Raw genomic sequence first — 20,379 nt, 5'->3', positions numbered from 1 at the left:
TGTCTATGGGCTGCTGGTGTGGTTGAAAATTGGCACAACCACTACAGAAAACAATTTGGCATTGCTTTGGAAAGCTGAACATATGTATATCCTATGGATCAGTGATTCTATTCTGGGATGTATACTCCGGAGAGGCTTTTACCCATGTGTTCCATGAGAAATGCACAAGAACAGACATAACAGCCAAGAACTAGAAATGACTCTAGTGTCCATTTATTGTAGAACGGAATGGTATGATCACATCACAATCACTGTTTATAAGCACAGACTGGAACGCTAGTCAACAATGGAGACAAAGGATTTACCCGAAGCTACTATGAACAACATGGATGGGTCTCTTACATAAGAAAAAAACATACAATAAACGCTGAAAGAAGAAGCATGCAGTGTGATTACATTTACATAACTTCATATAAAATGCATTGTTTAGGGATGCATACAAAAGTGGTAAAGCTATAAAGAAAAGTACTGAAAAGATTATCACAACATCAGGATAATTACTATATATCCACTGGGACGATGTGGGCTATGATTGGGAGGAATAAAGTGGCTGTGTTCCGGAAGGCTGGCAATGGTCCGTTTCTTGACCTGGTTCCTGATTTACATGGGTGTTACTTGTATAAATCATCTAAACCTACAGTGTGTTTTATTCAGTCTTATATAGCTCGGATTTTAAAAATGCTTACTCCAAGAAAAACTGTAACAGAAAGGAAAATATGGGTTGTAGAAATAAATCTTGATGAGGTTTGAATTGTTATGGATGAAGAAAATGTGATTTTTCCAGTCCGGAGACCAGCAAGTGTCCTCTATCTCTCAAAGGTGAGGGGGGCCAGGGTTATTTAGATGCTAAGTACCCCATACCTAATCCTCACCCTAAACCTTTCTCCTACCAGACATTTCACCCTATATTTATGTCAACTGCCTATGGCAAATCAGTTGGAGGACCATCATCACTAATAAGATCACTAGGCATCAAAGGTCATGTCATTACAGTAAGACTGGGCAACCACACTTCCATGAGAGCAGGTACCCCAGTTTACTGCATTTCCTGTCAGTCCACAGGCATCCATGTGCTGGAGAAACTAGAGTAAACCAAAGAATATCTTCATTGTGTTGTGAGATTGGACATGAGCTTTATCATGGTGGTAATGGTAACTGATGATGGAAGGGCAAAGAGTTGGTTTAGGTTGAGCACTGTACAGGGAGAACCCAGGTGCAGATTAGGTTTTCCAGATCCCAGCATAAATTGTATCATTCTCCAGGCTTAGCATTTCTAAGCAGAATTGTGCTAATGTGTTTTGGCCCCATCTCCTATTCTATTCTCTGACAAAATCCTATGTGGAAAAAATTTCCCAGGACCTTGCTTAAGATAATTCAGAGTATAGAAGTTTGAGTAGGGGCATCTGCAACAGAAATCCTAGCACTATGGTAATTTAATGGTGACACATACTACATTTTCTCAGAAATTTTCTCTCATCCATCAATCCATCCAGCCAGTCAGCCTGTCAATAATTTTTAATCCACAAAACGTATTAAGCAACATGCTTATTGCCAGGAGAGGTTGGGGTGTGTTCATTTAGGTATATACAATGTGGTACAGATTTACGTTGCTTCTATCGGATAGAAACCTAGGTACTCTAGAACCAATACTGAATAAGCTGTCATTTCCTCATTACCTCAAAAGACCATCTTGATTACTTACTAATATAAACTGTGGAACTTATTTATGCGCATCAGGCTTTGAGTCTGGGCTTCCTATTTGTTCCAGAAACCCAGTACCAGAATATTTAAATCACTGTGGCGTTAAATACGTTTTAATATCTGATAGGGCCACTTTCTGCGCATTGCACTTTTTTTTTTTCCCTCTCAGGAACGTGTTCGGGCCCGCGGCAGGGGGCGGGGTCGCGCCTCCGCCGCGGCTCCGGTTCCAGCCGAGCCTCACGGACGCAGAGATGGAAATCCCGAGGCTGCTCCCGGCTCGCGGGACAAGACAGGGCAGCGGCGGTTATTGCCCCGCGGGCGGCGGCGGGGTCCACCGAGGCCCTGACCCGCCGGCTGGTCAGGCCCCCGCGCGGCGCCTTCTACTGCTCCGGGGGGCCCAAGATGGCGGGCCCGTGCCGCGGAGCGAGGAGGCCCGCAGGGCCTCACGGGGCCGGGGCCCGGGCCCAAGCCCGAGCCCGTTGGCGCCGAGGCCGAATCACCCGAGCGGCGGCGGCGACGACTTCTTCCTGGTGCTGCTTGACCCGGTGGGTGGCGACGTGGAGACCTCGGGCACCGATCAGGCCGAAGGGCCCGTGTGGAGGGAGGAGGCCGAAGCGGGCCTGGGGCCCCAGGGGGACGAGAGCGGCGCGAACCCCGCGGGCCGCCCTGCGCTGGGCCCCCGCTGCCTGTCCGCGGCCCCGGGCCCGGCCCCGGGCCCGGTCCCCGTCCCGGTCCCGGTCCCGATCCCGATCCCGGCTCCAGCCTCAGGCCCGGGCCACGGGGCGGCCTTCGCAGGCACCATCACTATCCATAACCAGGACCTGCTGTTGCGTTTTGAGAACGGCGTCCTCACCCTGACCACGCCCCCGCTGCCGGCCTGGGAGCCGGGGGTCGCGCCTTTCCCGCAGCCTGGGGGTCTAACTGCCCCGCCGCCACCAGCCGGGTTCCCGCACACCGCGCAGTTGGGTGACTGCCCAGAGCTGCCGCCGGAGCTCCTGCTGGCCGAGCCGGCGGAACCTGCGCCGGCCCCGGCTCCTGAGGAGGAGGCTGAGGGCCGGGCCGCCGCCCAGAGCCCTCGCGGGCCGCTGGGCCCGGCCCCAGGCGTGGTGCTGTACCTGTGCCCCGAGGCGCAGTGCGGACAAACCTTCGCCAAGAAACACCAGCTGAAGGTGCACCTGCTGACGCACAGCAGCAGCCAGGGTCAGAGGCCCTTCAAGTGCCCCCTGGGCGGCTGCGGCTGGACCTTCACCACATCTTACAAGCTCAAGAGGCACCTGCAGTCGCATGACAAACTGAGGCCTTTCGGCTGCCCGGTGGAGGGCTGTGGAAAGAGCTTCACCACTGTGTACAACCTCAAAGCACACATGAAGGGCCATGAGCAGGAGAACTCCTTCAAATGTGAGGTGTGCGAGGAGAGCTTCCCCACGCAGGCTAAGCTCAGTGCCCACCAGCGCAGCCACTTCGAGCCAGAGAGGCCCTACCAGTGTGCGTTTTCCGGCTGCAAGAAGACGTTTATTACCGTGAGTGCCCTGTTCTCCCATAACCGCGCCCATTTCAGGGAACAGGAACTCTTTGCCTGCTCTTTCCCTGGCTGCAGTAAACAGTATGACAAGGCTTGTAGGCTGAAAATTCACCTGCGGAGCCACACAGGCGAGAGACCTTTCCTTTGTGACTTTGAGGGCTGTGGCTGGAATTTCACCAGCATGTCCAAACTCTTAAGGCACAAAAGGAAGCACGATGATGACCGGAGGTTCACGTGCCCTGTAGAAGGCTGTGGGAAATCTTTCACAAGGGCCGAGCATCTGAAAGGCCACAGCATAACCCACCTGGGCACAAAACCTTTCGTGTGTCCTGTGGAAGGCTGCTGTGCCAGGTTTTCTGCTCGTAGTAGTCTCTACATTCACTCCAAGAAACACCTGCAGGATGTGGAGACTTGGAAGAGTCGTTGCCCTGTCTCCACCTGTAATAAACTCTTCACATCCAAGCACAGCATGAAGACCCACATGGCCAAAAGGCACAACCTTGGCCAGGATCTCTTAGCTCAGCTCGAAGCTGCAAATTCTCTCACGCCCAGCAGTGAGCTTACCAGCCAGGGACAGAATGATCTCAGCGATGCAGAGATAGTGTCTTTCTTCTCTGATGTGCCTGGCAAGAGTTCTGCTGCAGTGCTGGACACCGCATTGGTCAATTCTGGAATCCTGACTATTGATGTGGCTTCTGTGAGCTCCACTCTGGCAGGGAATCTGCCTGCCAACAATAATAATTCTCTAGGGCAGGCTGTGGACCCTCGGGCCTTGATGGCCACCAGTGACCTTCCTCAGAGCCTGGATACCTCTCTCTTTTTTGGAACGACAGCTGCTGCTTTTCAGCAGGGTCCCTTAGATATGGATGATGTCTCCAGTGTAAGCGTGGGGCCACTGGGGTCTCTGGGTTCTTTGGCAATGAAAAACTCGAGTCCAGAGCCCCAGACTTTGACACCCAGCAATAAGTTAACAGTGGACACAGAAGCTCTGACTCCTTCAAGCACCCTTTGTGAAAACAGTGTTTCAGAACTACTGACACCAACCAAAGCGGATTGGAATGTACATCCTGACTCCGACTTCTTTGGACAGGAGGAAGAAACCCAGTTTGGATTCCCCAATCCAGCAGGAAACCATGGTTCTCAGAAAGAAACAGATCTTATCACAGTGACTGGCAGCCCATTTTTGGTATGAATCAACTCTATTTGTTACTTGCAATGTGGCTTACTTTATTAACACTCAACTTTGAGGGTCTTCTGGACTGAAGGGTTTGCAGAAGAACACATCCCTGGACTACAAGCTTGGAGATTTAAATTCTGATCTTGAGTCTGGAACTGACAAGTTCTGTGACCCTGAGCAAGTCACTTAACCTATCTGAGCCTTAATTTCCTTATTTATAAAATGATGTGCTTTGAATGCATTGTTTCTAAGCTCTTTTCTGCTCTGTATTTTTGTGATAGTGTGCTTTATCTGGAAAAATGTAGGGTGTTTCACCATCATTACTTATTGCATGTGCTTCTAATGTCATAGAAAGGGTTTTGATCCCTTTGAGAACTAAATGATCAGAGATGGAGAAACTGGTATTTAACTTTAAAATGTTAATAGAAGTTTTACATAGTTTCATGATATTTGTAAAATCTATTAGTAGAGTTCAAAAGGAACCTATAAATATTGGTTGGTTGTTTGCCTTTTCATCATTTTAGCCCTCCTCCTTTTTAATAGGAGACTGTATTTTTGTTGTGGAAAATGCTAGAGCTTGATATGATACAATCCCAGACTCAACTATTGCCTTTGTGGTGTTTGATAAGTGGCCTTAAAGACTTTATTTAATTTTGCTCAGCCTTAGTTCCCTAGCTTTAAAACAGTCATAGCAATGTACATATATCTGGTGCATATTAGACTCCTTTTTCTATCCTAGTAGTTGGTATTGAAGAGAAATATTATATATTTTGGCACATTTTGTGAATTTTTTTTTCCTGCTCTTCTATTTCCTGCCTCCAAGGGGCAAAATGGACATAATTTAATTTCTCACTTTTGCCAACAAAGAATGTTTATGAGGGTTAAGAAAGAGGGAAGGGAATTTATTTCTTCTGTGGATTAAAATTATTTTTCCCACACAGTTTTTATGTGACATTGACCACATGTCCATTTGTCCAGTTTCATAGTTAGTGTCTTTGCTTTGTGTCCAGTGCCAGCTCTTTACACAACCACAGAGTGTATTCTTCCAAGAAAATCTGGGAGTGGACCAGAGGGAAATTTTCTCCTTTCTGCCCCGGAAAGCTCATTTTTTGACCTCTGGAATGAGGGGTTTTGTCTACATTTTAACTAGATACTGTCTGTCTTACATGAATATATCATTTTAAATTTACATAGAACTTTCACACATATAAAATTTCATCCTCTCAATCCTGAGATGTAGTTATGGTGAAGTCTGAACTACAACTTATACTAAATTTTATCCAACTCATATTACAGATGGATTTCACTTAATAACTATTAACTATATGTATCAAACAAGGAGGAAATATTTCTAACTCTCATTCTACTCTTCTGAATTTCATGATCATTTTGTTTATAACCAGTTGCTCTGTTCCACCATAATATATATCTGTTACCTTCTATTTGCTCTGCTTCCTTGCTACCACCAGTCTTTTCCATATATCTCCTTTATTTATCTATTTTTTTTATTAGACCAGTCTGTTTTGTGGTCATCATGTCTTTGTCATTCTCATGGTCAATTTTTTCAGTCATGATATTTACTTTAAGTCTTTGTGTACACTGAGAAAGTTTTTTTCTGGATTCATATGGCGAAGTTTTAAAATATGAATCCGATTCTAATTGGGATATTTTATATATGGTTTTAGTGAGTTCTACTTTTCTAAATTTTTTCACAGTTCTTTCTAGAACACACTGTTAGCTGTCTTAAGACATCCAAACTCAGTTTTGTTTGCATGTGGATACTTGAGAATAACAATTTTCATAGTACTTTGGCAGTGTACTTTATAATTTGTCAGTTTGAAATTCATCTCTACCACCTTTATAATTTTAAATTGGTTGTATTTTTTTACAGTGACAAAGCAAAAAAAAATACATACATTTGTTGTTCAAAGAAATAGAATTTTATTTCTCCCTCAGCACTTTGGAAAGATTTAAAACCAGTTTTAGGTATGTATCATCATTAGTTGAAATAATTCATAGTCTCTTATATCATTTTTCCTTTCCTACGGGCAGCAATGTGAAGGCCTGAGGTGAATTTATCTGTCTTAGGCATATATCAAAACATATAACTATAAACATATGTTAAAATTCTGCCACTTTATTTAACCTTGCAGACCAATTTTATCCTATTAAAAACTAGCATAAAACATACTTTTGCTATACTCTGTAAAATTCTCAAAGTATTATTCTCCTTTAAGTTAAAAATCTTGGAATTATCTTTAAGGTTTATCTTTTCATTCACTTTTCCTAGCATGGTGGTGGAAATGACATGTAATTGTCATCAGTATATGACTGCAGACATAATGGTTATATTTCTGTTGTGTTGGTGTAAATTTGCTATTTTGTGAAACATTGGAGCATGATTTAATTTCATCTCATTTGCTTTTGTGCCTCCTCAGTATTTGATTTATTAAAAATCTGCCACATGAAAGTAGAATAATAAAAGGCCTTGCAGGAAGGTTTGATTCCAGAGGGCCCTGTAAGCATATTTATCATGAGTTAAAATATGTTAATCTTGACATTTACCACTTCTTAGAGTGTTACATAATTGAAAGCCTTGAGTAGTGGAAGTGAAACTTGATAGAATGTGAGGAGCATCTTTCTCTGTGGATGGAATGTTTCACATTCCCACCTGGAAAACAAAAAGGTTATACTTCGGGGCTGGGGATGTGGCTCAAGCGGTAGCGCGCTCGCCTGGCATGCGTGTGGCCCGGGTTCGATCCTCAGCACCACATACCAACAAAGATGTTGTGTCCGCCGAGAACTAGAAAAATAAATATTAAAAATTCTTTCTCTCTCTCTCTCTCTCCTCTCTCACTCTCTCTTTAAAAAAAAAAAAGGTTATACTTCAGCAAGGTATTTAGACTATTTTTGATGCCAAATAAAACAGTGATTAATTCTCTGGGAATATTTATAACCCCTCAATAATTATTAATATCACTCAGATCCACTTGGTGATTTTATAATACTCAAAATTGAATTTAGATGCAGCTCACACAAAATGTGTGATGATTGAAATGTAAATTTGACCTAAAATTATATATTTCTTTTGAAAAATAAGTTTGCTTAGAAATTTTTTGAAAGCAGATTGTGCCCTGAGAGTTTAGAGAGCATATATATTGTCTAAGCATGAAACTACATATTAAAAGAAAAGCACTGTTTAAAAAAATATATTTTCAAGTCCAAATTGATGGGGCTTTTAAGGACAATTTTTACACTAGAGACCCTGTTATATATTTTAAGTTCATTTACTGACCATATGGAGAATGCAAGGTAGATGGGTAGGGATGGAGAAAAGACATGTTAAATATGAACCATATCTTGATTTTAGAGAGGACATAGAAATTAATATATTTAACACTTAACAAGTAAACAATATCATCAAACATGTTTTCAGACATCTAAAGAATGACTTGGAGGCAAAAAGAACTTCATGAGATTTAGTTATGTAGAGAAGAAGGTTGGTGAGTTCCAGCCAGGGAGAAAAAAAGCACAAGAAAAGGATCCATTTGGAACTGGTTGCCTGCATAACACTGGGAAAGACAACCTAGTTCAAATGCAAAACTCATGTTTGGTGAGATCCAAGTGTTAGGGTTAAACTGCCAATATGATGCCAAAGTTTGGAGGACAAGTCAGTAGATAGGGCTTTACTCTGGATATGGTTAAAAGATGAAATATTTGAGAAGGGAAATAAAAATATGAATATATAGAAAGATTAACATAGTAGACACGTACAATGTGGATTTGAGGGTTGTGTGATGGGAAAATAAGTTGTAGAGTCTGTTGTGATAATTCCAGAGTGCTGTGATGAAGATGAACGTTTAGACTGGAATGGTGGGAGGAAGGGAAAGGAGATATTTCCAATTTGAGGAAATAAATATCTTGTTGACTTATTGAATATATAGGACCATCCATCAGAAAGTGAAAGGAAGATAAAAACTGGCATTAAAGTTTTCTTGGAGTCTGTAAAAATTACATTTCATTAATACAAACAAATTGTAAATGAAACCTTTTCAGTAATATTTATGGAAAGATGTTTAAAGCATGTTAATGCACTGGGAAGTGATAAATCATTGTTATCCTTTAATAAACTATGTATATGTGGATTATGTTAGGCTACTTCATCATTCTTGTGTCCCTCATATGTTTTCAGGTTTGCATTTAATATCTGTGCTTTTATTTCCCTTGGAGTATTTACAGTCCTATTCAACCTTGTATAATATACACATCAGACTACTCTGCATCATAAAGAACTATATAATCTCTGGCTGTCATTTCTTATTGTCTTTCCCTGCTACAGATATTGAACAGATATTTTATATTGTGTTTAATAATACACATCAGTTCTCCATAATTTGGAAGATGCTGCATAGTCATTTATTTCAACAATTCTTCATGATAAATTTTGTGATGCTTTTACGTGCTTTTTTTTCAAGTTGGAAGAGATAAGACTAGGATTACCCACAAATAAGCTTCAATGTGATCTTTGGTGCTTGTTATAATCCTCTTTGTCATTAGTTAACACTGTAGGTTAGTGATGGTAATAGGAACTCAGTTGCGGACTGGTATCCTGTTTACTTCACACCCCAACATAACTCTCTTCATTTTATATTGGTAACTACTAATGTGATAACTGAAAAGGGAATGGACTGCAAAAAGAAAAAAGCGAAAGAATCAAGGAGTAGCATAAATAACCACCTAATAATTACATTTTTTTAAATGATGAATTTACTGTTTTGCATTGTGAAAGAAAAATTCATTTCATTTATTTTCTTCTGACACTTCTATACATGCAAAACACATTAACTGTTGCTTCCACAGAAAAATACCTTAACTCAGCATTGTAAAATGGACAATGATTTTTAAGAGTATTAATATGGTGTGTCTCTTTTACAAATAGCTCTTTTCATTACCACCTTATTAAACAGCTGGTAATTATTGAGTTCGTCCTCTTTGTGAGGCACTAAAAAATATAATATGAAAGTATATTTCATTAATTCATTTTAACATTTTTGAGAACAGATATGACAAGTTCTGCCTTTATTCATGCATATTATGATCTAGACAGAAAAAAATTAGCAAGCAATAAGAAATAATACAATGAATTATAATTGTTTATATATTAAATACAGATTTAAATAGAATAGCCTTGTCATTCTCAGTATAAACTGAAAATTTGCAATGAAGCAAAACTCAATGTTTTTTTTTAAAAAGTTCATTGAAAAAGTTCATCTAAAATTTAAATCAGTATATAAAAAATAACAAGCTTTTTCAAATTAAAATCAATTGATATATGGTAGCTATAATTATAGGAAAATATTTTGGGAATAAGCTGTAAATTATGCCTTATTTTAATTTATTTCAGAAATGTTTATATTATAGTCAAAATTGATCTTTTGGAAATCATATGAGACAATTATTTTATTTTCAAATGGGAAAATTATAGCATATAAATCAATGGTATTCAGTCTGTATTTTTTCTAAATAAATTTCCCTTTCCTCAGACACAAAAGCAAATTATACTTTTCTGTATAAATATTTCATATATGTACATTAGATGAAAAGAAAGGTGATATTCCTGTGGCATTTGGAACTAACAAATGGAGTTTATTAACATAGAAAATTCTGAGAATTTTCTAATTGTGAGGAATTGGATAATTGTCAGTCAAGCATTTCATGTTCTGAATAACATGTTAGGAAAAACACATTTGGAAAGGGAAACAAAGTACACTGCAACAAAATGAAATTTTAGTGACAACGGGTTTCCAAGATCCAAAACAATCACAGATGATAGCGTAAGATGAAAAATTCTTCAACTGTCAGGCATTTTTTGGGATAAAGGCAAGAAATGAATACTTTCTTCTGGATCATTTTCCTTTTCCTGTTTACACCAACACTGGAGGAATATAGTTGTAGTATGAAACTCTATTATGATGCATGTGTAAGAGGAAGCTTATCACATGTTCGTTTGTAGGGAAATCAGCAAAACCATAGAACTGAAATGGAAATTCCATAGGCAATGACTCAGTGAATAGAGCAGCAGTTCATTCCAGGCTAGATCCAATTTTAGAATATGTGCTGCCAAACAAGAGTGAGTAGTTTTGGCATGGGTTAGTTAATGCTAAACTTAGCACTTGGTATTTCCAAGAAGCTGCAACAGTCTTCCTCTTGAAGTAAACTTGTGTTCTTGTGCCTTATGAAGTTAATTGTTATTTTTATTAGTTATTGATAATAAGGATCACATTAGATATCATGGCATGCTAATAGAAAAAGGGGTAGCCAATATTTAGAATTTTTGCCTTTTAAAAATGTTGATGATTAAGTAAAATTTATTTTCTCTTTTTATATGAGAACTTAACTTCTCCCTTGGTTATATTACTGTCATTTATGTACTTAGCAATAGGACTTGAGAGCACTGTTAAGATAAGTGTTAATTATAACTTAAGAAATTTGGCTAGCCATGCCGCCTAAGTACCAGAAAGGGCTTCTGTAAAGGAATATAGGGCAAATTCATTAGACAAAAAAAAGGATGAATTTCTATTACTGAATCTGATATTGTATTTATCAATTTTGCTAATAAATACAAAAAGTCATATTTATGTATGTGTATATACATATATATTTTTATTCAGCATATAATATTCCTTTTTGAGAAGACTCAACCTATACCTTTGAGTCTCTAGGTGAGATTTTAAAAATTTGCTTGACTTGTATTATATTTAATTTTGATAGTAGGCATTGGATAGTCCTTGTTACTGGTAAATATTTGTATCAAATCTACTGAATATTTTAAAAACACACTGGATTGAAACTTGTTTATAAATTGCTGTCCATCACCATAGATGCTTTTGGGGGCAAGAAAATCCTTAAAGACAAAATGTCATCTATATTAATAAAGATCATTGAAGATTCTTCCAAAAAATGGACATGAAAAATAAAATTTAAACAAACAAACAAAAGTTTTAAGTTTGCCACATAGTCAAGTGTTTCAATCTTGCCTAAGTATCTTTGATAGAAATCACCTGTATAAAATTATAGTTGCAGTTTTGAAACATGTCCAGTATTGTCCAGTTGTAATTAGCAATAAAAATTCACTAGAAATAGATGTAATTCTGACATGATCATCTGTCTCTAATGTCATCTAGCTTTTGGAGGCTTTATGAAGATAGAAATGGAGAGAAAGAATTTTCCAAATGTAGGTCCTGGCTATGAATTGAAAAAAATGATGTTAAATTGGATGTCATTGATTATTTTACATGACATTCTTAAGAGTTGGTGTTTTTAACTATTTCCACTTCAAGTATTCTTTAAAATATCTTAAACTAAATGTGAATCTCTAATTTATAACATTAAGATTACTAATTGCTTTTTAAATTTTATTTTTCTTTTTAAGATTGGTATATTATTTAATTCAATAAGCATTCAGATAACGCTAGGTTTTTAGTTTTGAAGCTACATTGTATATTTTAACCATCCATTGATTTAATTTTTTGAGATGCCATATATTGAATTATAAATGGCTCTATAAAACTTTTTTAGTATTTAAAATCTATCACTTTTCGTAGTTTTCACTGACACATAACTAATATTACAAAAGTGCACATCCAACACATAAGAATAATGGTGTGAATTTCCTCAACATGAATGCACTTGTAAAACCCCTATTCATAAGAAATAAAATATTTTTAGAAACTCCAATGCTCCTTTATGTTCTCTTCCAGTTGCTACTACCCTGAACCAAAAATAAATTGTCATGACTTCTAAAAGCACAGAAAATTTTAAATTTTTTGTCATGTTTTTATTATTATTGAGATAAAATTTCACAACACATAATTTATTTTAAAGTGTACAATTCAGTGGCTTTTAGTACATTTATAATGTTGTAGAACCATCACAACTATAATTTTGGAACACTTTCATCACTATAAAGGAACTCCAGCATTCTGCTGTCATTTATAACTGATTAGAACAAATAAATAAAGTTTTAAAAAAAGAAAAAGAAACTCCATAGTTAATAGACACTCCATTTCTCCTCTATCCTGAAAATTAATTATTGTTTACTTCTTGTCACCATGGATTTGCTTACACTGCAACTTTCATATGGATGGAATTACAAAATACATGAACTTCAGTGTGAGACTTCTCTTACACAGTACAATGTTTCGAAGGTTCATCCATGTTGTAACAGGATTGTATCAGTATTTCATGTTTTTTTTTCCACTCAATTATATTCCATTGTATAGATATACTACATTTTTTTAATATTTATTTTTTAGTTGTATTTGGACACAATACCTTTATTTTATTTATTTTTATGTGGTGCTAAGGATTGAACCCAGGGCTTCACACGTGCTAGGTGTGCACTCTACTGCTGAGCCAAAACCCCAGCCTTTAGATATATGCATTTTATTTATCCACTTTATTAATGGGCATTGGAGTCATTTCCCCTTTGGGCTATTAGGAATAATTCTATGAAGTCTGTATATGTTTTATGTGAATATATATTTTAAAAATTGCTGATCAATTTTTCTTGTTCCTAAGCTTATGGTAAGTGTATATTCTCTTTACATTAGATTTCTTTATCCATGCTTCTGCATGCATAGTAATTTATTATTATTGTACAGAGTTCTAATGTATGTATAATTATTTTTAGTTTAGTTTATGGGTATTTACATATCATTTCCAATTATTGGCAAGTGTAAATTGTGCTATAAATATTAAAATATACATTTTTACAATGAGGATATGAATACATATCTGTGGGTTATGTATCTAGAAGTAGAGCTGGGTATGTTTAATTTTAGTAACTACTTCACTTTGTCTAAGATGGTTGTACTCATTTATATTCCCACAAGCAGTTAGGAATGTTCTTGCTTAATTCACAACATCATCAATACCACACAATGTTTGGCCTTTTCATTTAAAAATGGATTTCCAGGTATTGAGTGGAATTTAATTGTAGTTTTAACTTCTCAACTAAAATCAGGAATTGTTGCACATATAATTATAGAAGAAACCTTGAAATGAGTGAATTTTCTAGAAGTTTCTGCACTTGAGGAAACTAAAATGCCAAAGAAAGGCACTTTAATGTACTGTTTCAGTTTTAATGAGGTATTGTTGACAAAAGTGTGTGTGTATTTTTAAGGTATACAATGTGATGTTTTCATATACATATAATTGTGAAATAATTACATAGTTACCATTTTTAAGAAGAATAAGAACATTTACATCTACTCTTTAGCACATTTAATACAATACAGTATTAACTGTAGTCACTATATTCTTAATTTATTAATCTTATAGCTAAATATGTGTACCCTTTTCCACCATCTCCTCATACCTTACTCTCCCTAGCCCCTGACAACCACTATTCTACTCTCTACTTCTATGACTTTGAAGGTGTTAGATTCCACTCTTAAGTGAAATCATGCAGTATTTATCTTTTAATTCCTGGCTTATTTTAATTTACAAATAACTGGATTAATTAATTGGTATAAATATCTATATGTTGCTGTTGAACTTTATTAAATTTGACTTGGTATAGTCTTTATATAGCCATTTGTAGAGTTATTGGAAAATATGGTGATAAAATCAAATTTGGCATGTGGTTTTAATGTTACTTTTAAGAATAGGAGAAAAGCAGAATGGATGGGATGTGTATATAGAGTTAAAAAGTTTCTGTGTGATGGAAATATTTCCAAGTTAGTATATAGCTTCTGCTCATAATTAGCCTGAAAATGAGCCTCCAACTTTTCTGCACCATCTAACTATACCAACATTTTCTAAGAATACAATAGGTATTTATACACCATGTTTTTTAATCCATTCATCTGTTGAAGGGCACCTAGGTTGATTAAATAGCTTAGCTATTGTGAATTGAGCTGCTATAAACACTGATGTGGGCTAATTTAAAACATTTAGATATATACCGAGGAGTGGGATAACTAGGTCAAATGATGGTTCCATTCCTGCTTGTATTTCTTAGAAAAATTTTTTTCTTTTAAATCAGGATTTCACAGAGCAAATGTAAGTGTATCAGTCCCTCAGTGGTGGATGGGCTGATCTGTTTTCAGAAACCCACCCCGAATAATAAACCAGCCAAAGTCTCCCTCAACCTAAGTACCAAGACTTACACAAAAGTTAAGACCACAGAGCTGGGGATGTTGCTCAATTGTAGAGCACTTACCCAGCATGTGGAGGCACTGGATACTGATCCCCAACAAGGCAAAACAAAGATGACAATCCAGATGATGTGCTTTTTACTCCAAATGCACTTTTAGATTTTCTAGACTACATCCTGATCCTGATTTTACTCATGGTGCAGGGGAGGGAGTCTGTTATTAATAGGGACAGTGGGCCAGGACTCTTGACTCCAGGCCTGCTTATAACTCTGTGTCAACTCATGGTGTACTCTGGCTATCCTTGGCCTTCATTCTTCCAGTATGCAGAGCAATGCTGAAATTGGAATTGGAGTTTCATTGTAGTTTTAACTTCTCAACTAAAATCAGGAATTTTTCTATATATATGAGGGTCTGTTGCACAGGGGATCAAAATAGTGTTGCCTTACACCTTCCAGTCACTAGATAAATACCTCATGGCAGTAGTTATAATTAAAGAATCTCAGTGGGTATCTGTGGCCCAAGTGTGTGATGTTCTGCCTTTCTAGAAAGATCTAAACATCTGCCTGTCCACATAGAGGACAGAGGAGTTAGTGTCCACCTTTCACACAATTACAGTTCCATTTCTCAACACAGTGCTGGGCTTGTTCTAAGCATCTGCTTAAAAAAATAAGTGAATGAATGAATGTCAGCACAATAGACAGTATCTCTGAAAACCTAAATTCTACAGACTGCTTGTATGTGAATGCCAAAAGTTGCTGAAGGGCCAGGCCTCTGGGGGGAAAATAAGTCTACACAGAGAAACATGGGCTTCCTTGATGACAGAGCTGAATCTTGTCCTCAGATTAGATCTCAGAACATTGATTGGCCTTTATTAGATGCTTGATAAATGAACAACAAAGGGGATAAGAGGTGTATTTGAAGAATCTAAAGAGGAGGAGGTGAGGGGATGTGGGGGAAGGATGACCTCAGAAAATGAACTGGCCCAGACTTGGCCAACTTGGGTTACCTTGGAAGAGCAAAGAGAGCTCATTCCACATCAGGGACAAACAGGGCTCAGGGACCTTCAAATGAGAGAGAATAAGAAGAAAAAGTAAAAGAGCCGCACTGCATTCAAAATATCTGTTAATTATAAGGCTATTGGCTCATTACTATACAGAAGTTCATTGCTATACACGTGTGTCCTGCCACCTGGAGGTCTAGGTGGCAGGACACACCTGTATAGCAATGAACTTCTATGGCCATGAGAGTATATCATGCCTATACAAGAGACAGCAGTTCAAACCCCATTACACATGAGCAGATGGAGCCATATGGGTTAACCTGTCTCCATGTGGGAATGACCCAGCTCCCATATGGCTCTCCCAGGCTGTCCACTATGGGCTTAATGGAGCTTCCCACGTGGGAATGACCCAGCTACATTAAGCCCATAGTGGTCAGCCTTGGAGAGTGGTGTTCAGGATTGGATAGGACACCATGGTAGACAGACCCCATCTGGTGTCCAAGGTGAGCTGGTTCATCTTCATCCCTCAAAGGTTTTGAACATGAACACAGCTGAAGGAGGTCTTGCTGACTGAGAACTTTGGAAAGCTTCTTCTAGTGAAACTGGGCAGATGTGGCAGGGTGGGTGGTGGGGGGACTGCCTTGAAAAAGCAGCTGAGAAATGAATGGATCAGGGTTTCCATAGACTTCAGAGACAATACTTGATCTGATAGGAAACATTTTTCAATGCTCCAACTTGGGGCTAACTTGCCAAAATGAGGTAGTTCCATTGTGAACTAGGCAGTGTTGGTCTGGGAAGATCAAAAAGAGGCTTCCCCAAGACCCATGAGGATGAAAAGTAGCCAAGAAAAGCCAGATTTGGGCTCCCAGAATGCAATGAAAAAATAGAGAGAGAGCTATAAAGGATTCCACGTTTCAGGCTGAGCTGATGGTGCCTTCTATCCATGATTCTTATCCTGACATTGGTTTGGAGGCAGAGGCAGCCCTTCCCTCATCTTTCAAAGCCCTAGAGGTACAAGGACCAGGTGGAGGATGGGACTCAGCAAGTACCACAAAGTTCCAGCCCCAGTTTGTTCTCAGAGCAAGAAGTATGGTATGGAGTTTGGGGGGCTTCAGTCTTGGAGACAAGGGCAGGGTTGCAGGTCTGTCTTCTAAGCCTGGGAATATTTGTATCCCCCAGCTGGAAAATCTATATTACCCTTCTGGAATCACCAGCTCTCTCCTCTCTTCTCAGTGAAAAGGAGAGTGGATGGGAGGGCAGTTTCACCCAGAGGGAGCCACCATTTCCTCTCTGAGGGACACCAAGCCCCTCTTCTGATCAGGACTCCCAGAGGCTACACAGACATTGTCTAGATATTCATTTCCACAGGGCAAATGTTGCCCATTTTGTGCTCTCTGACCCACAGCTCTCTGTCTTTGGCTGTATCCACAGGCTTGACTGGTTTGGTTGTACATATCTGTCTTGTGCTGCAGCTGTGTGTATTGCCACAGATGTTGCTGGCTCATCTCCACCCTCTCCACCTCCAGCCAGTCCAGCTCCAAAGTTGTAGTCACCATCTCTTCAAACCACTTGAACTGGGTCTGGTTGTAGAGTTCCACACAGCACATGAGGTGTGGACTTCCTCTGTGCCTTCTTGATGTCCTCCCCAGTCTTGTTGCTCTGCTTGATCTCCAGATGCTGTATCTTCATCTAAATGTCTTTCTGCCACTCTGTGAGGGCTTTCTGGGCCTTCTCTACAAATGCATAGAAGCTGGAGAGTTGCTTGCAGAGGTCAGCAACATGGTGGTCACACTTTTTCATGTCTTTCTTGAAGTTCTAATGAAAGTTTATGAGAGGCTTCTCTACCTTGCTGTGAAGGTTGGTGGAGAACTTGAGATGACTTTCTGCCTCATATTTTTTACCTGGGCCATTGCTTCTTCCAGGGAGCTTTCCTCCTGGGCAGCCAAAGAGTTCTGAGAGAGCTTAGCCAAGTTCCTTGCATATTATTCTTCAATCTTTATCCTCTCTCAGATGAATTCAGACATTTATTTCTGCATTTGTTTGCCTTTCAGTTACTTTTGGAGTAGCAGTTCAAACCCATCCATGGTTCCATTACCTTGAGGGTCCTTCTTATCAGCCCACAAGTAGTCACAGTGGCTCAACTCTGTTGGAATTAGCAGTTGCTGTTCACACATTGTATCTGGGTGAGGGAATGTCACCCAAAATATCATCATCTTTGTGTGGTCAACTTTGTTTTCAAGATTATATATTTTGTCTTCATTGCCTGAGGTTCTGTCTTCCAAATAGTCTCACCTGTTGGTGATGCTTTCCATTGAATTTTTAATTTGGTTCATTGATTCCTTCAGTTTTAAGATTTCTTCCTGGTTTCTATTCAGGATCTCTATCTCCTTATTGAAGTGATCTTTCACCTCTTGAAATTTATCTCTGATTTCACCCTTTATAACCTCCTTTAAGTCATGAAGCAATTTTATTAAGTACATTCTGAACCCCTTCTCTGACATTTCTGCTACTGTGTTGTCTGTGGATTTTATTATTAGAGCATCATGGTTTGTTTGGAGTGCTTTATTCCCTTGTTTTTTTTTCTCTTGTTGTTCTTGTGTCTTCCCATTTACCCATGTGGATCTGAGGTCCTACAGTTTCTACCCAGTAGACTTATAATGTCCACTAAGGTTTCCAGTACCTCACCTTTAAGGAGGAAACCAATATCAACAGCACAGATTCATAGATTCTACCATGCTGCATTCCCAGGATGGTTCCTGGATTGCAGATGATTGATAAACTCCCATAGAGAGTGAAAAATATGGACAATAGACCCCAGCCCATTCCTAGTATTTGAAGAATATCCATACTGCTTTCCAGAGTATTTGCACTAATTGGCAGCCCTACCAGCAATGTATGAGTGTACCCTTTTCCCCCATATCCTTGCCAACATTTATTGTTTCCTGTATTCTTGATAATTGTCATTCTGACCAGAGTGAGATAAAATCTTATTGTAATTTTAATTGGCATTTCTCTAGTTGCTAGAGATGTTGAACATTTTTTATATATTTGGTGGCCATTCATGTTTTTTCTTCTGTGAAGTGTTCAGTTCCTTTGCTCATATATCAATTAGCTTATTTGTTTTTTTTAAAGAGAGAGTGAGAGAGAGAGAGAGAGAGAGAGAGAGAGAGAGAGAGAGAGAGAATTTTTTAATATTTATTTTTTAGTTCTCGGCAGACACAACATCTTTGTTGGTATGTGGTGCTGAGGATCGAACCCGGGCCGCACGCATACCAGGTGAGTGCGCTACCACTTGAGCCACATCCCCAGCCCCTCAATTAGCTTATTTGTGACAAAATTGTTTACTACTCAGCCATAAAGAATGACTATATGACATTTGCCAGTAAATGGATGGAACTAGAGACTATAATGGTAAGTGAAATAAGTCAATCCCTCAAAGCCAAATCTCAAATATTTTATCTGGTATGTGGAAGCTAACCCGCAATAGGAGGGAGGGGAAGAATAGAAGTCGAGTAGATTGGACAATGTGGGATGTAGGGAAGGAAGGTGGGATAGAAAAACAAAAGTAAGGAGGGATAGGAAAACAAAAAACAGTGGAAAGGATATGATATAAACATCCTATGTACATACACGAAAACATCATAGTGAATCACACCATCATGTACATCCACAAGAATGGGGTCCTAACTAGAATAAGATATATTTCATGCTTGTATAATTATATTAAAATGGATTTTACTGCCATGTATAACTAAAATACTTCTCAGAAAATAAAATATAAGGTAGAAATCCAAGGCATAATTAGTAATTGTGAGACAAATGTGAAACATTTACAGGAAATATTTTCCATTTCACATCAAACTTTCAAAACAGTTCGATAAGATTACTTCCTAAATTAAAAATACAACAAACTATGTGTTATGTACATATATGAATATTTCACAATGAATTTCACTCTCATACATAACTATAATTCACCAGTTTAAAAAATAACTTTTAGTGAAGAAGTTATTAAAACATATTCATGCACAAAAGAAGTATAACAGAAACATTTCTTTGGCATTAGATTTAAAGGATATAGGAGAAATTGCTTACAAAATTGGCTTTATTGAAAGTTTTCTTACTTCTAAATTAAACCCTAACCCTAACCCTTATATTAATTTTTGGCAACTATATATTTTTGGTTGAGATAGCACAACCATTGGATATATAGCAGTCAACTTTTAACCATACCTTAACAGACTTATCAAGGTCAATAAAAACCTTTAAAATTGTGAGGTTGTAGACATATATGATGGAAAACATAAAATTAATGAATTCTTACACTTACTATTATAATAAATAAATTTTCCAAAGCATAATTTCACAGAGAAATAAAAAAACAACAAAATTTTAATCTAAACATCATAGGAGTCCAGACTAAATTTAAACCAGGATAAGAACAATATTTATAATTAAGACAGGGGCTAAGAAAAATATTCAAATAGCAATTTAAAATAATATATACTTTATAATTTTTTTCTAAATGGTTGACTATTTGCATGAATATATATAATACAAATATATTCATCTTAGTAAAAAATCAGTTAATCTATGTTTCTATCTGAACTAACATCCTACGTGTGTTTAATGCTAAAGAGAAATGAAGAAATTTACTATAAATGATAAACTTTTACATAATAGCACTTGTTTCTGGTAAATAAGGTAAACGTGTCTCTTTCCATTTAATATACACACTGAACCAAGGACAGACCTAGTGGTAAGGCTGAGTTCACATTGTTACCTGTTGACAGAGCAAGAGTATAATCCCAGGCTCCCT

The 20,379-nt window shown here is 38.2% G+C and overlaps 1 protein-coding gene and 1 pseudogene across 2 annotated transcripts; one reads left to right on the top strand and one right to left on the bottom strand.

Annotated features, from left to right (window-relative positions):
- The first annotated feature begins 344 nt into the window (after positions 1 to 344).
- LOC308639020 (zinc finger X-linked protein ZXDB-like) lies at positions 345 to 8,545 on the top strand. The gene is made up of 2 exons (XM_081276961.1): positions 345 to 7,086; positions 7,280 to 8,545. Exon 1 carries the CDS (start codon positions 1,953 to 1,955, stop codon positions 4,413 to 4,415), a length of 2,463 nt encoding a protein of 820 aa, XP_081133087.1. The 5' UTR covers positions 345 to 1,952; the 3' UTR covers positions 4,416 to 7,086; positions 7,280 to 8,545.
- Positions 8,546 to 16,019: 7,474 nt separating this feature from the next.
- LOC308639425 (growth arrest-specific protein 7-like) lies at positions 16,020 to 17,773 on the bottom strand (annotated as a pseudogene). The gene has a single exon. The product of its transcript is annotated as a growth arrest-specific protein 7-like (transcript).
- Between the last annotated feature and the right edge of the window lie 2,606 nt (positions 17,774 to 20,379).

The sequence above is a fragment of the Spermophilus citellus genome, assembly GCF_964194105.1.
Source record: "Spermophilus citellus genome assembly, chromosome: X".
In the NCBI taxonomy this organism is placed as follows: Eukaryota; Metazoa; Chordata; class Mammalia; order Rodentia; family Sciuridae; genus Spermophilus; species Spermophilus citellus.
Note: the sequence above shows the minus strand (reverse complement) of the source record. Positions and strands in the feature narration are given on the sequence as shown.

Coding starts and splice junctions, on each gene's coding strand:
- LOC308639020 (XM_081276961.1), top strand. CDS start 1,953: ATGGAAATCCCGAGGCTGCTCCCGGCTCGCGGGACAAGACAGGGCAGC.